Consider the following 20,200-nt stretch of genomic DNA (forward strand, 5'->3'; position numbering starts at 1 on the left):
CCACTTGTACTCACACGCTAATATCTGGAAATACCCATACAGACACACCACAAAAATAGCTTTACCAGGTTTCTAGGTATTCCTTAATCCAGTCAAGCTGACACTTAAAATTAACCATCGCATTTTTTTTTGAGACGGAGTCTCCCTTTGTTGCTCAGGCTGGAGTGCAGTAGCGTGATCTCCTCTCATTGCAAACTCCGCCTCCCGGGTTTAAGTGATTCTCTTGCCTCAGCCTCCTGAGTAGCTGGGATTACAGGCACATGCCACTATGCACAGCTAATTTTTGTATTTTTAGAGGGAGTTTCACCGTGTTGGTCAGGCTGGTCTTGAACTCCTGACCTCCTGGTCCACCCGCCTTGGCCTCCCAAAGTGCTGGGATTACAGGTGTGAGCCACCACGCCTGGCCAAAAATTTTATTTTATCAAATTTATTCTTTTACTGATGCTAATAAAAATCAGTGGTGGCTCACGCCTGTGATCCCAGCACTTTGGGAGACTGAGGCAGGAGGACTGCTTGAGGTCAACACTTTGGGACCAGCCTGGGCAATATAGTACGATCTCATTCTACAAAAAACAAAATATTAGCTGGGTATGGTGGCCCATGTTTGTGGTGCTAGCTACTCTTGAGACTGAGGCAGGAGAGTCTCTTGAACTTTAAGGTCGAAGTTAAGTTGAGCTGTGATCAAACCACTGCCCTCCAGCTTGGGCAACAAACCAAGACTCTGTGTCAAAAAAACAGAAAAAAAAAATCCTTTGTGTCACCTGATCCAAAGAAGGGAGTCTGTGAGAGGGAAAGAGGGAGCAAGGCTGCAGGTCAGGAGTCACCAGGGACAGGTTATCTTAAGCTCTCAGTCCAGCGCCATTGTCCATATATCTCCCACCTACCCCTAGCCTCAGGAAAATGGCTCCTCACTGTACCCAAAGTAGACATGGGGTCTTTCTGCAAGAGGAATACACCCATACCATTTTCCTCCCTTCAAACGACCATAATGACCCATGGTATGGTTAGTATTTGGGTTGTAGGTTTATCACATGGCGAGGTACTCCTTTCTTTGTGATGGCTCTAACCTTGATAACTACCTGTTTTCCTGGGCTGCTTCCGGGACCCATCTTTCTGAGCCTTTCTTTTTCATTGTCGAAGTCCAAGATCAGTGTGACGGTACAAGGTTATGATATTTTAATTGATGTCTAGGAAAACAGACTGCATTCTGATCTATTAAAATTCCTGATTTAGGAATACCGTCTACGATTTAAGAGAAACATTTAATGAATGTTAATAATGACGATGAGTGGTTTTCTAAGAACCCATAAAGTTAAAAGGCTTTAAAAGGGTGGTAAGATTCTCACTGTGCAACTCAATAACGATTTGTGAGGCTCAACGAAATTCTCACCCAAATTATTTGCAATTATTAAACAGAAATAATGAAAAATGACCTTGAATTACAGGGCGAGAGATGAGACTGTTAAGACTGTCTTTGTAACTAAGCACTGTAAAGACTGAGACAGCTGCAAGGTAAAGTTTTCCTCGAGTTCTTCTGGTGAATTGTGGGAAAGGGATTGAACGTCTGAGGTCTCTTCCAGCTCTGAAACCGCAGTGTTTCGTACAGTGTTCATTTTTTTTATGGGAGGGGTCTCGGGGTCTTGCTCTTTCGCCCGGGCTGGAGGTTGGAGTATAGTGGCGCGACACGATTACGGCTCACGGCAGCCTTGAACTCCTGGGCTCAAGCGATGCTCCCACCTCAGCCTCTAGAGTAGCTGGGACTCAGTGTCTGTTCTTAACTCCCCTCGTAGAACCCACTTTCCTCCAGGGCAAAGTTACTCACTTAAGGACCTTACGGCTTAGCCCGAGGATTTCCTGGGTCACCACGCAGGCGGCTTCAGGTCCCAACCGTGACTCCTCCCCCACCCACAATGCACCTCGCGGTTCCCTCTAGGTGGCAGCTGTGTCACGTGTCACCCGACGGAGCGCGCTCCTGTTTGGCGCACGCGCAGAGTGCAGCCCCCAGCTATTTTTTTCTCCGTGGCGGCGGCGACGAGCGGAAGTTCTTGGGAGCGCCAGTTCCGTCAGTGTGTTCGAGTGGACAAAATGGCGAAGATCGCCAAGACTCACGAAGGTAAGCGGTCTTTACCTGCTTACGTGTTTTCTTGGTTGCTAGCTTACTAAGAGCCTTTCTTCCTAGGATTCTGCCTTTTCCTATGGTTTCTTTCATGGGAGCCGAGCCCGCGTTTCGGGGCCAAGGGTCGTCTCCTCCGCGCCAGCGGCGCAGGCCACTGCCCCGCGTAATGGCGTCCTCCTCTTACACCCCCGACAGGCGCTTTGTTCGGTGTTTGGGACCTGCTACTTCAGAGTAGCTTCTCTTCTCTGACCAGAGGGCCTTGTTTAAGCGGCTTCCTCAGTAGGATTCGTGGGCAAGGGATCTGGGAAGCGGGCGTGGGGAGAAAGTCTCACTCGCCTGTCGACAGTGTCGTCCGCATAGTTTATGCAGAAGAGGGTCAGAAAAGCACTGAAATACGGCAGCCGCTTTTCCGGCAGGACTGAATCGAATTTAGTTAAACCGAGATTCCATTACTCCTGCCCCCGAGTGTGTTCAAGCGTCAGTGTTACTTGCTTATTTTTCTTGCACGAAACGATTTGGGGATAAAATCTGGTAGTTGTTTTCCCTCCCTTAGTCACTTTTAGTATAATATTGATCTTTTTCTTTGGAGACTGGTTATTGGAAGAGCCAGATGGAAAAGGAAAAGATAAATTACTTTCATTAACGGCCGAAGCTTTCAAACTAGTTGATCGTTTTATGGAATGCAGAGTGTGCAAATTAGGAAAACGTTGGGAATAGACTGGAGTTCATTAGGAAATATCCAGAGATGACAGGAAACGGGATCACTTTTCAGAAAAGACGAGGCATGGGAAGTTGGAACTGCATTCTTTGATTTCTGACTTGGAATCCGAGATTTTCACTGAGAACGAGACTTCTAATTCACTTTTGTTTCATATGTTCTTTCTGGGTATTTGGCTCAGCATTAGTCTGTGAAAGGTAACAGACTGAGGCCATCCAAAATTTTACAGTCAGGTAGGGGAAACAGATGTGTATGTCCTCATTCTCTCATGAGGCCAAATGCGTGCTTAAGTAGAAGAACAAACAACATGTTCTGGGAACCTGGATAACGGAATTATTATGCTTAGGGTTATTTCACTGAAGAGGTTACATGTCCCTGTTTTAAAAGGATCAGTTTTAAATCGGGAAGGACATCTGAGCCTGAGAACATCTTGTAACAAGGTATTGAATCGTGAAAGGTGTGTTTGAGTAGTAGCCCACTGTGGCAGGAACAGTGGGTGCAAGGAGAGAAGAAATAAATGAATCTGTAAAGGTTGGTTTAGGACCAGAATATGAATGGCTTCGAATTTTTGGGTCACCCGGAGGACCTGAAGTCCAGCTTTCTGCTGTTTATCAGACATGCTAATGAATTGGCAATGGCTTTAATACCAGTATTATTTTAGGTATTTAGGATTTAACTCTCTTAGTGTTCTTAGGCCTTATTATTTTCTTTAGACTATCTCAAATACAACCTTTTGCAAAATAAGTAGAAAATATAAAGATGTGCTGTTTTTGTTCATTCAGGAGGTTATTCATTTGGGGATATTGATAGTATAGCTTTGATATTTATTGGTAGCATAAGATGCTCTCAAACAGGAAAATCAAAGTTCTGATCAGTTTTCCTGAATTTTTTAGAAACCCAGCTAAAAGCTTTGGTCTATTGCTATTCATTGTCCAAACTTGTTATTTTTGAGATTATTCTATCAATGTGAATTAAGTGATGCCATAAGAAAATAGCAGAACATTCAATACTTGAACACTGTCTGTGCCCATCCCTATGGGTTATAAGTCAGGGGATAATAAATGTTTAGTAGAAATACACATAATACTGACATAGCTTCTTGCTTCCTTCCTAATGACATTTTCTTGGTGGAACTCTAGTTACTCATGGTCCATCACTGTTTTCTCTTGTTAAGCCATTTTTGATAAACTGAAGCAGAATTAATGCTTTTAGGGGCAGTGCTGCCATAGCACTCAGTATAAATGTTATATTACTTAGAGTAGTCTATTGTGTTAAGATTTTCTCTTCTACTTAGCTCCAAGATTGAGATAAACTGGTAACTATTTATTTATTTTGCTGTCATATTCTTTCCAAACATTTATTTTTTTATTTTTATTTTTTGAGATAGAGTCTTGCTCTGTTGCCCAGGCTGAAGTGCAGTGGTGCAATCTCAGCTCACAGCAACCTCCACCTTTTAGGTTCAAGCTATTCTCCTGCTTCAGCCTCCAGAGTACTGGGATCACAGGCATGCGCCACCACACCTGACTGATTTTTGTAGTTTTAGAGACAGGGTTTCGCCATGTTGGCCAGGCTGGTCTCAAACTCTTGACCACAAGTGATCCTCCCACCTCGGCCTCCCAAAGTGCTGGGATTGCTGGCATGAGCCACAATGCCTGAACCCTTTCAAACATTTCTATTAGGATCAGGCCTCACATCCTCTTTAACCAATCTGATTATATTTTACCCTGGCCAATGTGGCTTATGCTTTCCAGGATTGAAATATAAAAAGAGCTGGACTTACTCAAATCAGATAAAATCTTTTAGATCTTTCTGCATATTAAATTGTGTCAGGTGTATGGTTATGAATATGCATAATCTTGCCATCCAGCAGTTCTTCAGATACTGCTGACTTTGGCAAACAAATAGGGAACACATATTCTTCTCTGTTTTGTAAGGGGAAAAATGGGTTAATCAAAAATCCTGTGTATCAGCTTGTTTTGCCACTAATCCTTTGAATTAGATTTTTTGGTACATCACCAAGCTGAAAAAGTTTTTTCCCTAATTCTTTGCTTGATGAGTGGCTGGAATAGTTATAGTTTTGTTATTGTGTATCTTGCTGATGTATTTTTTTTTCCTGGGTTTATTTTTATTTTTATTTTTATTTTATTTTATTTTTTATTTTTTTGAGACAGAGTCTTGCTCTGTCACCCAGGCTGGAGTGCAGTGACCGGATCTCAGCTCACTGCAAGCTCTGCCTCCCAGGTTTACGCCATTTTCCTGCCTCAGCCTCCCGAGTAGCTGGGACTACAGGCGCCCGCCACCTCGCCCGGCTAATTTCTTTTTGTATTTTTAGTAGAGACGGGGTTTCACCGTGTTTGCCAGGATGGTCTCGATCTCCTGACCTCATGATTCGCCCATCTCAGCCTCCCAAAGTGCTGGGATTACAGGCTTGAGCCACCGCGCCCGGCCTTCCTGTGTTTATTTTTAAGACTGGGTCTTGCCCTGTTGCCCAGGTTGGAGTACAGTGGCGTGATCATAGGTCACTTAACCTACAACTGCTGGGCTCAAGCGATCCTCCCATTTCAACCTCCCAAGTAGCTGCAACTACAGGTGTGTGCCACCATGCCTGGCTAATTTTTTTTTTTTTTTTTTTTTTTTTTTTTTTTTGAGACGGAGTCTCGCTCTGTCGCCCAGGCTGGAGTGCAGTGGCCCGATCTCGGCTCACTGCAAGCTCCGCCTCCCGGGTTCACGCCATTCTCCTGCCTCAGCCTCCCGAGTAGCTGGGACTACAGGCGCCCACAACCGCGCCCGGCTAATTTTTTGTATTTTTAGTAGAGACGGGGTTTCACCGTGGTCTCGATCTCCTGACCTTGTGATCCGCCCGCCTCGGCCTCCCAAAGTGCTGGGATTACAGGCGTGAGCCACCACGCCCGGCACCTGGCTAATTTTTACAATTGTTTTTTAGATATGGGATCTTGGCTATGTTACCCAGGCTGATCTCGGAACTCCTGGGCTCAAGCAGTCCTCCTGTCTTGGCCTCCCACCGTGCTAGGATTACAGGTGTGAGCCACAATGCCTGGCCTTGAATTTTTTTTTTAATAGAATTAATCATTTGGGAATCAATTTATCAGTATTGTTTGTAGTGCTCAGTAAAATGATTTATATTATAGTTAGTTGTCCTGTTGCAGTTTTGTTTAATGAAAAAGTTGAGGGTTGGGATTCAGAATATACTTCCTATTTTTCTGTGATGTCTTTTAGAAGTCTCGTATTTGGGAAATACTTGTTCACCAGTTACGTCTGGCTGAAGGAGAATAGATATCACTTAGGGACCACACTAAAAGGTGTAGGTGAGAGATTTAACATCTGAGGGCAGTATCTCTGTAATGTGTAATGAGCGGTGATTAGAACATTGAACATAATCCAGATGAAAAATGAAAAATAAAGAAGCATCAAGGAGGAAGAAGTGCTATAAGTTGGGTTTAGCATGATCTAAGGCTTAGAAAGAAGAAAAGGGTTGGTGACGGTGTTTCACACCAATAATCTCAGCACTTTCGGAGGCTGAAGTGGGTGGATCACCCGAGGTCTGGAGTTCCAGACCAGCCTGGCCAACATGGTGAAACCCCCCTATACTAAAAATACAAAAAAAATTATCCGGGCATGGTGACGTGCGCCTGTGATCCAGCTACTCAGGAGGCTGAGGCAGGAGAATCGCTTGAACCTAGGAGGCGGAGTTTGCAGTGAGCTGAGATCACGCCACTGCACTCCAGCCTGGGCGACTGAGTGAAACTCTTGTCTCAGGAAAAAAAAAAAAAAGAAAAGGCACAGGAGGGGAGATCAGAGGGACAGAATTGGTGGGGAGCAGTTAAATAGTTGTATCAGATGTGACCTTCTGCTATCAGTGGTATGAGTTGTTTTTCTCAAGAGTTTGATATGTAGGTCTGAGTTTTAAAATACAGGAGGCCAGGGGTTGCTCATGCATATAATCCCAGCACTTTGGGAAGTCAAGACAAGGATTGCTTGAGACTGCAAACATACAGAAAAGTAGAGAGCGGCTGGCGCAGTGGCATGCCTGGGCAGATGGCTTGAGCTCAGGAGTTCAAGATTGGCCGGGCAATATGGTAAGACCCTGTCTCTACAAAAAAAAAATACAAGTTAGCCAGGTGTGGTGGTGTGTGCCTGTAGTCCCAGCTACTTGGGAGGCTGAGGTGGGAGAATCTCTCTTGAGCCCAGGAGATTGAGGCTGCAGTGAGCTATGATGGGGCCACTGTGCTCCAGCCTGGGCGACAGAGTCAGACCCAGTTTCTAGAAAACAAAACGGCTGGGCACAGTGGCTCATGCCTATAATCCCAGCACATTGGGAGGCTGAGACTGGTGGATCACCTGAGGTCAGGGGTTTGAGACCAGCCTGGCCAACATGGCGAAACCCTGTCTCTCCTAAAAAATACAAAAATTAGCTGGGCGTGATGGTGTGCACCTGTAATCCCAGCTACTAGCGGGGCTGAGGTAGGAAAATTGCTTGAACCCAGGAGGTGGACGTTGCAGTGAGCCGAGATCATGCCACTGTACTCCAACCTGGGCAACAGAGCAGGACTCCATCTCAAAAAAACAAAACAACAGACCGGGTATGGTGGCTTATGCCTGTAATCCCAGTTTGGGAGGCCGATGCAGATGGATTGCATGAGGTCAGGAGTTTGAGCTTGGCCAACATGGTGAAACCCCGTCTCTACTGAAAATACAAAAATTAGCTGGACTTGGTGGTGCGTGCCTGTAATCCCAGCTACTTGGGAGGCTCAAGGAGAATCTTTTGAACCGGGAGGTGGAGGTTGCAGTGAGCCGAGATCATGCCACTGCACTTTAGCCTGGGCAACAGAGTGAGACTCCATCTCAAAACAAAATAACAAAACAAAAAAGTACAGTGAGTAGTAAAATGAACCCCTCATATACTTATCACCTAGCTTCAACGGTTCCAAGGTTAGGCCAAGTTTGTTTAATTGGTACACTGGTCCCTTCTACTCTTCCTATTATTTTGAAGCAGATCTTAGACGTACCATTTTATCCATAAATATTTCAGTGTGTATTTCTAAAATGTAAGGACTTAAAAAGATAATACCATAATTACACCTAAAATTAAAATAATAAAATATCTAGTCAATGTTCTGTTTTACCCATTCTTTTAAACTTTGTTTTTCAGTTTCAGTCGGGCTGCCAAGAAAACTGATACATTTTGATTGGTTGGTTTCTCTTACATCTTTTTCATTTCACAGTACATTGTGATTGAGTGATTTATCTCGTAAATCTTTTTCAGTTCATAGGTTCCTCCTCTGTCTCTTTCTTTTTCCTTGCACTTCATTTGTTGCAGAACCTTTGTCCTGTGGTTTCCCACAGTCTGGAGGAATTGGGGAAAATGGCAGTCAAAACTGGTTCCCTCCTTCCCATTACTGCTGCAATCAAGATGTTAGGGGGCCCACAAGCAATGGAAGCACCCAGAAAATTATGGACTCTAGGTATGAGCATAGTTCTGAAATCATACTTCAGGTTTAGGTTGTGCTAGTCATGGTAAGGAAATCCTTTTTTTTTTTTTTGAGACCGAATCTCACTCTGTCGTCCAGGCTGGAGTGCAATGGTGTGATCTCAGCTCACTGCAACCTTTGCCTTCCGGGTTCAAGCAATTCTTTTGCCTCAGCCTCCTGAGTAGCTGTGACTACAGGCACCTGCTACCATGCTCAGCTAATTTTTGTATTTTTAGTAGAGACAGTGTTTCGCCATGTTGGCCAGGCTGATCTTGAACTCTTGACGTCAGGTGATTCATCCACCTCCGTCTACCAAAGTGCTGGGATTATAGGCGTGAGCTACCATGCCCGGCCAGGAAGGAAAGCTTTCTGTTTTTTTTTTTTTTGAGACGGAGTCTCGCTCTGTCACTCATACTGGAGTGCAGTGGCACGATCTCGGCTCACTGCAAGTTCCACTTCCTGGGTTCATGCCATTCTCCTGCGTCTGCTTCCCTAGTAGCTGGGACTACAGGTGCCCACTACCACGCCCGGCTAATTTTTTTGTATTTTTAATAGAGACGGGGTTTCACCATGTTATCCAGGATGGTCTCGAGCTCCTGACCTCGTGATCTGCCTGCCTTGGCCTCCCAAAGTGCTGGGATTACAGGCGTGAGCCACTGCGCCTGGCCCTGGGAAGGAAATCTTAAAAAGGATTTGTACATTCTGGTTCTCCCCCCACCATAATTTTAATGTCAATAAATATACTCTTCAGTTTTTTTTTTTTTCCTTTTTTTTTTGAAACGGAGGTTTGCTCTCGTTGCCCAGGCTGGAGTACAATGGTGTGATCTCGGCTCACTGCAAGCTCTGCCTCCTGGATTCAAGCGATTCTCCTGCCTCAGCCTCCGGAGTAGCTGGAATTACAGGCATGCGCCACCACGCCCGGCTACTTTTGTATTTTTAGTAGAGACGGGGTTTCTCCATGTTGGTCAGGCTGGTCTCGAACTCCCGACCTCAGGTGATCTGCCTGCCTCAGCCTCCCAAAGTGCTGGGATTACAGGCGTGAGCCACCAAGCCTGGCCTACTCTTCATTTTTCTAACAGGCCTGCTACCTGTTTTGTATGACACGCAGTTATACACATATCTTAAAAATAAGATGACCAATTTAAGAAAAACCTCATTTTTGACAATATGCCATCAAGACTTTTCCTTTAGGATGGCTCTTTGGTAAATGCAAGTCTGATAAACACTTCACTAAGTGCTCTGATCTCTTGTTTAAAACATTTTTAAAAACTACACTTGGATATGACAACTCAGGATTTTAAGGACTACCCGTAACTTCAATTTTAGGATTCTAAATATCTGTCATGATAGGGAATCACTTGTTTTTAAGATTTCATAATCAATAGCTAAGAGTCCTAGCATATATCCCTACCCTACCCCCAGTGAGTGGGTTTTACTAAAGATGGGAGTAGGGGAGAGGTTGAGGCAGGGAACAGAAATGTGGCTTTCATCCAGAAAATCAGGTAGTTAGGTAATCCATATCACCTATTTCTACCTCTGTACTCCTTTTTCTACTACCACAGAATTGAAATTTTACTAATCTCACTTATCCCAGCTTCTCTTTATCTTACTTGTTCCCTTAATATCTCTCTCCTCCATTTCATCTCTCAAAATTCTTCTTTATCTGTTACACATTCTGCTCTCCTCTGCTCTTTTTTTTTTTTTTTTTTGAGACGGAGTCTCGCTCTGTCGCCCAGGCTGGAGTGCAGTGGCCGGATCTCAGCTCACTGCAAGCTCCGCCTCCCGGGTTCACGCCATTCTCCTGCCTCAGCCTCCCAAATACCTGAGACTACAGGCGCCTGCCACCTCGCCCGGCTAGCTTTTTGTATTTTTTAGTAGAGACGGGGTTTCACCCTGTTAGCCAGGATGGTCTCGATCTCCTGACCTCGTGATCCGCCCGTCTCGGCCTCCCAAAGTGCTGGGATTACAGGCTTGAGCCACGGCGCCCGGCCTCCTCTGCTCTTAAACTTGGGGAAGTAAATCCATCAAAAAGTCTAAGTTTCTTATAAAGGTAAACATTTACTATAGGATCCAGCAATCCTATTCCTAGATATAGATGTTTACCCCCTAGTGTTTTTTGTTTGTTTGTTTGTTTTTGTTTTTGAGTGCTCTATTTCCCAGGCTGGAGTGCGGTCACAAGATCTCAGCTCACTGCAAGCTCCGCCTCCCGGGTTCAAACGATACTTCTGCCTCAGCCTCCCGAGTAGCTGGGACTACAGGCGCACACCATCACACCTGGCTAATTTTTGTCTTTTTAGTAGAGATGGGGTTTCACCATATTGGCCGGGCTGGTCTCGAACTCCTGACCTCAGGTGATCCATCCATATTGGCCTCCCAAAGTGCTGGGATTACAGGCGTGAGCCACCATGCTCGGCCTACCCCAGTGTTATTAAAACCTGTCTTCACACAAAAACCTCTAAACAAATGTTTACAGTAGCTTTACTTGTAATCGCTGCAAACAACTCGATGTACTTCAACTAGAGAATGGATAAACACACTAGCACAGTGGAATACTACCCAGTAACAAAAAGGCAGAAACTATTGATATGCACAACAGTGTGGAAATTGGAATATTTAACGGTTTAAATGGGTTAAAGAGTGCCAGCTTTTGGCAGTTTTGTGTGGCCAATAGGAGGTCCTAGTCTCTTTTTGCTCAGTCACTAGCAGACAGTATCCCTTTTTTCTTTGTCTTCACATCTGAATGTATTGAACTATGAGTCCAAATTGGGAAGGGATTAGGCTGGAACAGGATTTGTTCATGTTGGTCATAATTGAAGTTGGAAGAGATTATTAGCATAGACGTTTCTTTGCCTCATCAAGTCTTCATTGTTTTTGACCCCTGGTTACTCATTTTGTTATGTTCTCTCATTTTTTATTTTCATAGTTGCCAACCCCTCCTTTTTTTTGAGGTGAAGTCTCACTCTGTTACCCAGGCTGGATTGCAGTGGCATCATCTTGGCTCACTGCAACCTCTGCCTCCCGGACTCAAGCGATACTCTTGTTGCCCACGGGGGAGTGCAGTGGTGCGATCTTGGCTCACTGCAACCTCCACCTCCCAGGGTCAAGCGATTCTCATGCCTCAGCCTCCCGAGTAGCTGGGATTATAGGCATGCCACCACCATGCCTGGCTAATTTTTGTGTTTTTAGTGAAGACAGGGTTTCATTGTTGGCCAGGCTGGCTTTGAACTCCTGATCTCAAAGTGATCCAGCTGCTTTGACTTCCCCAAAGTGCTGGGATTACAGGCGTGAGCCACCGCACTCAGCCAGGTGCCAAGAAATTTTATGCATTGATCATTTGTTGTTAGAAATGATCTATTTGCACATTTTTAGTCAGTTTATATTTAAGAAATTACAGGAATACTTACACACCAGGCTGTAACTTAGTGTTGGCTTTGAAGATACGGAGTTAGAGACAACATTGTCATTCCCAGAGATACAGAATTTGAAGTGGAATTTTACAAACCTTGGCTGGCATAGATAGGGGAGAGAAAAATTTGGAAAATTACTTTTAATGACTTTATTTGTTTATTTACTTATTTAGAGACAGGGCCTGGCTCTAACACCCAGGCTAGAGTACAGTGGTGTGATCTCGGCTCACCGCAACCTCTACCTCCTGGGCTCGAGCCATCCTCTGACCTCAGCCTCCTGAATATCTGGGACTACAGGTGTGCACCTGTAGTGACTAATTTGTGTATTTTTGTCGGACTAATTTGTGTATTTTTTTTGTAGAGACAGGGTTTCGTCATATTGCTTTCGTCATACTGCTTAGGCTGGCCTTGAACTTGTGAACTCAAGTGATCTGCCTGCCTGAGCATCCCAAAGTGTCCAGCCTTATTGCCTTTTTATTGATTAATTAATTTATTTATTTGAGATGGAGTCTTGCTCTGTCGCCTAGGTTGGAGTGCAGTGGTGCGATCTCGGCTCACTGCATCCTCTGCCTCTGGGGTTCAAGCAGTTCTCTGACTCAGCCCCCTGAGTAACTGGGATTCCAGATACTCACCTGGTTAATTTTTATATTTTTAGTAGAGACGGGGTTTCACCATCTTGGCTAGGCTGGTCCTGAACTCCTGACCTCGTGATCCACCCGCCTCGGCCTCCCAAAGTGCTGGGATTACCATTGTGAGCCCCCATGCCTGGCCGAGATCACCTTTTATGAAATATTTTAACGTACAGAAGAGAATAGAACAAAATATAATGAACACTAACCCACTATTCAGCTTTATCAATTCTTCGTTTTCTGCCATATTTTTTCCCACCTTTTTATTTATTTATTTTGAAAATGAAACCTCAGACACAAAGTTACCTTATTTATGAATGTCATGGTAATAATTTGTTTTCTCATAAATATTTGGGTATATTATGTTTGGTATTTTGGCACATAGTTTATTAAGAAATTTCTGAGTTTTTAGGTCTGCGAATTGCATAATAAGCTGCTGAGTTTTATGGAATCTGATGTCTTAATTTTATGAATCACATGGTGTATGTGTAAATGTGCTGCAGTTTGCAGTGTGTTAACAAAGCCCATTAGCTTTTTGGACTTTATATCCATAGTTTCCAGCAGACAGAAAACAATGCCTGATTTGCATATAAACATTTAATTGTACTGCCTATAAGAAGTTCAGTAATAAACTCCCCTCAGGATTAATTAACTACAAACAACTGCCTAGGCCCAGGAGATTTTTGGCTGGGTAATTTTGTTACTAAATTTTAATAAGAATCTAGTCATGATTTACATGGATTTCATACCAACACTATTTCAGTATTTTATGAACCTTTGTAATTGGAAACTCTGATGCTAATCAGCAGGTACATAAAATCAGTAGGTAAAATTCAGTAGCTGAAATTAGTTCCTGAATAAATGTTATCCAGATGAGGAACTAGTTGCTGAAACTTTAGGATGGAAAAGTTCTTTAGACGGAAAATAAGAGAGATGCTTGATAAGGCAGAAAATGCAAGTTGCACAATATGTGTAGTGTGCAGTTTTTATAAAACAGCACCCCTTTACTATTTTTTGGTTGTGTATGAGGTAGAGGAAAGTATAAAATGATGCTTTAAATTGGAAAATTTGGTAGGGGTGGGCTGGGGTTGGAAATGGGAGGGGTGAAGGGCCAGGTAAAATAGTTTCCTAGGGTGTTTGTTAATGAGGCAGAATCCTGGGCTTCACAGCCTGAGTTGGAGGTTTGGAGTTAGTGTATCCAAGACCTAGGATTCCACCTTTGTAACAGGTGCACCAGGTCCTTTCTTTGTACGTGGTCCTTAGTCTATACTAATGCTGTATAGGAGATTGCAGACTGTCCTGATTCACCCATTTGTTTCTTGCCTAAATCCTCATGGAAGTCCATTTGTGGTCCTTTTACAAAAACCTATTTAGGTAAAAGTGATAAATGTACCTGTGGTTTAAAAAAAAAAAAAGCCTGAAGCTGGGCGTGGTGGCAGGCACCTGTAATCCCAGCTATTTGGGAGGCTGAGGCAGGAGAATCGCTTGAACCTGGGAGGCGGAGATTGCAGTGAGCCGAGTTCGGGCCACTCAAAAAAAAAAAAAAGAAAAGAAAATGCCTGAAGGGGCTGGGAGTGGGGCAAATGTAGATTAAATTTTTCAAAATATAAAACTACGAACAGAAACAAAAGTAGAGATCATAGTAAAAAGAACCACCCTGCTCAAGTGAGGATATTTCTGGCTGCCTGGGCTGCTGTAATGGTTTGGGGAGAAAGTAACATCTGTGCATGTAGTGCTGCTGTGTAACACGATACACTATAAGAATTTTGAGATCTGATCACAAACTGGGGCTGCTAAATTCAGCATTAAAACTATTCTATCATTTTGAGTTTCTTTCTGTTTCTTTGTTTCTGAGACAGAGCCTCACATCCAGGCTGGAGTGCAGTGGCAGCAATCATGGCTCACTGCAGCCTTGACCTCCTGGGCTCAAGCAGTCCTCCCACCTCAGCCCCCCAAGTGGCAGGGGACTATAGGTTTGCCACCATGCCTGGCTAATTTTTGTAGTTTTTGTAGAGATGGGGTTTTGCCATGTTGCCCAGGCTGGTTTTGAACTCCTGGGATCAAGTGATCCGCCCACCTCAGCCTTCCAAAGTGTTTGGATGACGTGTGTGAGCTACCGCGTCCCGCCTCCAGTTTCTGAGACCTGCTCCTGTTCCTTTCTTACGTGGAAATGTGACCCAGCTGTGCCTTAGACTAGATAAGGACATTTTGTTATCCTGCACATCTATCTTGAGGAACTATAGAGGGCTTTCTCCTTTAGCTGGGAGGTTTGGCAAATGCAGGATGCTATTTGAATCTTTAGCTTTTGATTCATGCAGCTAGCAATTGAGCTTATTTATTTATTTATTGAGATGGTGTTTTGCTCTTGTTGTCCAGGCTGGAGTGCAATGGCGTGATCTCGGCTTACTGTAACCTCCGCCTTCCAGGTTCAAGTGATTCTCCTGCCTCAGCCTCCTGAGTAGCTGGGATTACAGGCGCCTGCCACCATGCCCAGCTAATTTTTGTATTTTTAGTAGAGACAGGGTTTTACCACATTGGCCAGGCTGGTCTCGAACTCCTGACCTCAGGTGATCTGCCCGCCTCGGCCTTCCGAAGTGCTGGGATCGCAGATATGAGCCACTGTGCCCAGCCTAGTTTTTATTTATTTATTTATTTTTTTGAGGTGAGTTTTGCTCTCTTTGCCCAGGCGAGAGTGCACTGGCATGTGATCTTGGCTTACTGCAACCTTGGCCTTCGGGGTTCAAGCAGTTCTTCTGCCTCAGCCTCCTGAGTAGCTGGGACTACAGGTGTGCACCATTACACCCAGCTAACTTTGTATTTTTACTAGAGAGTAGGTTTCACCATGTTGGCCAGGCTGGTCTCGAACGCCTGACTTCAGGTGATCTGCCCGCCTTGGCGTCCCAAAGTGATGGGATTACAGGCATGGACCACCACGCCTGGCCAGCAAGTAAGCTTTTTAAAAGTGCCTGATGTCAAAGGGCTTAATTCAGCATGGGCTGGCAAGAATTTAAACAGCTATTTGTCAGGCCATAGAAATCTTTTGCAATCAAAACTATTTCTTTATACATCTATGTACTATTTATATTATTAAAACAAAACGTTACTTTGCAAAATTAACGTGGTGTCAGGAAAGACTACAAAATGGAAGACTAGTCTGTATTTAAAGAAGAACAAAGAGAGTGACAACTAAATGCAGTGTAGGGTGCTTGATTGGATCGTGGGTTAAAAAAGAACATCTGTAAAGGCTGTTACTAGGGCAGCTGGGGAAATTTGAAGCTGGGTTATATGTTAGATGATATCTTATCACGGTTTTTGGGTTTTTTTTGAGAGACAGAGTCTTGCTCTGTCACCCAGGTTGGAGTGTAGTGGTGTGATCTCCGCTCACTGCAACCTCCGCCTCCCGGGTTAAAGTGATTCTCCTGCCTCAGCTTCCCAAGTACCTGAGACTACAGGTGCATTGCCCCCACACCCAGCTAATTTTTGTATTTTTTAGTAGACACGGGGTTTCGCTATATGTTAGCCAGGCTGGTCTCGAACTCCTGACCTCAAGTGATCCGCCCACCTCGTCCTCCCAAAGTGTTGGGATTATAGGCGTGAGCCACGGCGCCCAGCCTATCATGATTTAATTTCTAGAGCATGCTTACGCTGTTGTGATTCCTAGTCTCTTATATGGTACAATTATGTACATTTTCTGTATTTAAGAGAGTATTTTGATAATTACCTAGTAAAGAAATGCATTGTGTTGGGAATTCTTTTGGAAAGTGAAATTAAGAAAGTCTGTATCATCTTTTTATAGATATTGAAGCACAGATTCGAGAAATTCAAGGCAAGAAGGCAGCTCTTGATGAAGCTCAAGGAGTGGGCCTCGATTCTACAGGTTATTATGACCAGGAAATTTATGGTGGAAGTGACAGCAGATTTGCTGGATACGTGACATCAATTGCTGCAACTGAACTTGAAGATGTAAGTTACAAATTATGTACAAGAGGCAGTTGTGTGTTTTTTTGAGAGAGCAAGAAATGTGAATAACTTTTGTTTCAGCCATCTGGTTTAATCTGGAGAAACATTTTTGGGATTTTTTTTTTTTTTTTTTTTTTTTTGAGACAGAGTCTCGCTCTGTCGCCCAGGCTGGAGTGTGGTGGCCGGATCTCAGCTCACTGCAAGCTCCGCCTCCCGGGTTCACGCCATTCTCCTCCCTCAGCCTCCCGAGTTGGGACTACAGGCACCCGCCACCTCGCCCGGCTAGTTTTTTGTATTTTTTAGTAGAGATGGGGTTTCACCGTGTTAGCCAGGATGGTCTTGATCTCCTGACCTCGTGATCCGCCCATCTCGGCCTCCCAAAGTGCTGAGATTACAGGCTTGAGCCACCGCGCCCGGCCATTTTTGGGATCTTTTAGAGGATAAAACTACCGGAGGTATCCTCTCTAAGGTTCAGAAACTTCACTGGAAATGCTTTGTTCTGAGAATTTTTGGTAAAGACTAGTTTGTTTATCCAGTGAAGCACCTGCCAGCCATTACCGTTATAAAGTAAACAGTAAAGTAAATCCCTGCCATTACTTATCAGCTCTATCTAGAGTAGCCTGTGTGAGAAGTGACTTAATTGTAAATAGCCATCTGTCCTTGCGATTTGATTACTGATTGTACTTGATACTGTTTTTTTCCTCTTGGTATCTTAATGTGAATGAATTTTCTTTTCTCTCTTTTTTTTTTTTAAGACAGTCTCGCCCTGTCGCCCAGGCTTGAGTACAGTGGCGTGATCTTCGCTCACTGCAGCCTCGGCCTCCTGGGTTCAAGTGATTCTCCTGCCTCAGCCTCCCGAGTAGCTGGGATTACAGGCGCCTGCCACCATGCCTGGCTGATTTTTGTATTTTTAGTAGAGATGGAGTTTCTCCATGTTGGCCAGACTGGTCTTGAACTCATGACCTCAGGTGATCCACCTGCCTCGGCCTCCCAAAGTGCTGGGATTACAGGCTTGAGCCACTGCGCCCAGCCTGGAATTCTTCTTAGTACTGATATTGATGAGCTTTTCATATCTGTTTCAATTACTGTGGAGGAGGAGTGCCTTTCATTTTGATATCTGTTCCCTCAGAGCATTTTTTATGTATTCCAGGTAGCTTATATTTTATCAGACCATTCCAAACTCCAAATTTGGTGATTCAGTTAGAGATAAACTTTATGTATATAGATTATCAAACTTTTTTGTTTTTGGTCTCCCTCTGTCGCCCAGGCTGGAATGCAGTGGTGCGATCTCGGCTTACTGCATGCTCCGCTTCCTGGGTTCATTCCATTCTCCTGCCTCAGCCTCTAGAGTAGCTGGGACTACAGACGCCCGCCACCACGTCCAGCTAATTTTTTGTATTTTTAGTAGAGACAGGGTTTCACCGTGTTAGCCAGGATGGTCTCGATCTCCTGACCTCGTGATCCGCCTGCCTTGGCCTTCCAGAGTGCTGTGATTACAGGCGTGAGCCACCACGCCTGGCCCAAACTGGTTATTTTTTATTTTTTTTAATTTTTGGATAGGTGATGTATATTTCTTTCTTCCTTTTTTTTTTTTTTTTTTTTTTTTTACTATAAGTTCTAGGGTACATGTGCACAATGTGCAGGTTTGTTACATACGTATACGTGTACCATATTGGTGTGCTATACCCATTAACTCATCATTTACATGAGATATATCTCCTAATACTATCCCACCCCATGACAGGCCTTGGTGTGTGATGTTCCCCATCCGTGTCTAAGTGTTCTTATTGTTCAGTTCCCACCTATGAGTGAGAACATGTGGTGCCAAACTGGTTATTTTTAAGAAATTCAAGTCACATTTTACTTTATAGTTGGCTCTCTCTTTCCCTTTTTTTTCTTGAGAGAAATTTAAAAGAAATTCAAGTCACATTTTACTTTATAGTTGGCTCTCTCTTCCTCTTTTTTTTTCTTGAGAGAAATTTAAAGTCCCAAAAGGTGAAATTTCTAGAAGCCAGTGGTGGCCTAGTTAGCACTTTATTTGGGGGTCTCATACCCTAATGGTAAAATAAAGTGATAGCTCTATGTTTCAGAAACTGAGGAGGAAATTGTCACTTTATTTTTAAATAAAATAAGTGAGGTGTTAAGATCTGGAGAATTACCCCGTGTTGCATTTTTTATTTTTTATTTATTTTTATTACAATAGAGATGAGATCTCACTATGTATGTGGTTTTGTTTTTTGGAGACAAAGTCTTGCTCTGTTGCCCAAGCTGAAGGCAGTGGCCAGATCATGGCTTCCTGCAACCTTCGCCTCCCAAGTTCAAGCAATTTTCCCACCTCAGCCTCCTGAGGAGCTGGGACTACATATACACACCACTACGCCTGTCTAATTTTTGTATTTTTTTGGTAGAGACAGAGTTTCACCATGTTGCCCAGACTGGTCTTGAACTCCTGGGCTCAAGCAGTCCCCAGCCTCGGCCTCCCAAAGTGTTGGGATTACAGATGTGCGCCACCTTGCCCAGCTGGGTCTCTGTTGCCTAGGCTAGTCTCAAAACTCCTACACTCAAGCCATTCTCCCACCTTGACCTCCCAGACAGTTGTACTTTTTATACTAGAAAAGTAACAGTATAACATTGTTCTGTTTAAACATACTACTAGGGGCAAATACATTTAAAATTAAATATTTGTTTCAATGGTTGTTAAATTGTGTTAAAAAAATGAGTTAAAAGTAGAAAGTTCTAAAATAAGTTGTAGTTATCAAATTGAAAAAACATTAAAATTAAATGCTTGGGTTTTTCTAGTCCATACCTACTTTATCTTAATTGACTTCTATAGAAGATATTCCCTGCTTAATCATTTTAAAAATAAAGATAGCTTTACTGAACTGAATTTAATAGGTTTTTGAAGTGAAAGAAGACCAATTTTATTTGTTAGTTTTATGAAAGAGGGCTTAGACATCACACTGTCAGTAGATCTTTTGATTTCATGTTGAATCTTTGCATATTCTTTCTAATTTTTAAGTTCTGACATTTTGTTTATGGCTTTTTGGGGGGTTTTCATTGCAGGATGACGATGACTATTCATCATCTACGAGTTTGCTTGGTCAGAAGAAGCCAGGATATCATGCCCCTGTGGCATTGCTTAATGATATACCACAGTCAACAGAACAGGTGACCTTTTATTTTAAAAGCATAGTTTATTCAGCTAAAGAAAAGTGAATGTCTGAGTTCCCATAGAAACCCATAAATTTTAGGATGCTTTAAGGAGAATTATAAATAATAATTTATTTTGTAAAGGTGTAATCTTCTTTTTTTTGACACAAGGTCTTACTGTCTTGCTCAGGCTGATCCCAAACTCCTGGGCTCAAGCATTCCTCCTGTCTCAACCTCCCAAGTAGTTGAGATTATACACACAGGCCATCACGCCTGGCTGTAATCATGTAGTGAAGCATTGAACTATGGAAATGTGGATATGTATATTACCTTGTTTCCATATGCCTTATTTTTTTATATTAACATTTATCTGTGAAGCAGTACAGAATATTAGTAGACATGTATTAAACATTTGTGCTTTACAGTGTTCTGATTTTTGTTTATGATATTCTGCTTTGTTATTTTAATAAAGTGGATATTAAGTGAGACATACCTCTTTTCAGTATGATCCATTTGCTGAGCACCGACCTCCGAAGATTGCAGACCGGGAAGATGAATACAAAAAGCATAGGCGGACCATGATAATTTCCCCAGAGCGTCTTGATCCTTTTGCAGATGGTAATTCTTTCCCACTTTTCTATAAGTATTCAGAAATTTATTTGTATTAAGTTGTCTTTAGCCCTTTGATTTTTTTTGGCATGCTTCTGAATTTGCTTTTCTTTTTAAAAATC

At 43.3% G+C, this 20,200-nt stretch overlaps 1 protein-coding gene across 2 annotated transcripts in view; it reads left to right on the forward strand.

Annotated features, from left to right (window-relative positions):
* Positions 1-1,988: 1,988 nt before the first annotated feature.
* The window catches only part of SF3B1 (splicing factor 3b subunit 1), a 49,436-nt gene continuing 31,224 nt past the window's right edge, over positions 1,989-20,200 (forward strand). For both annotated transcript variants that reach the window (XM_050750677.1, XM_050750680.1), the window contains exons 1-4: positions 1,989-2,113; positions 16,156-16,322; positions 19,383-19,487; positions 19,973-20,087. In XM_050750677.1, the coding sequence (XP_050606634.1) occupies positions 2,086-2,113; positions 16,156-16,322; positions 19,383-19,487; positions 19,973-20,087 (415 nt within the window). In that variant the 5' untranslated portion in view covers positions 1,989-2,085. The remainder of the gene's footprint in view (positions 2,114-16,155; positions 16,323-19,382; positions 19,488-19,972; positions 20,088-20,200) is intronic.

Source organism: Macaca thibetana, chromosome 12 (genome assembly GCF_024542745.1).
Source record: "Macaca thibetana thibetana isolate TM-01 chromosome 12, ASM2454274v1, whole genome shotgun sequence".
Classification (NCBI taxonomy): domain Eukaryota; kingdom Metazoa; phylum Chordata; class Mammalia; order Primates; family Cercopithecidae; genus Macaca; species Macaca thibetana.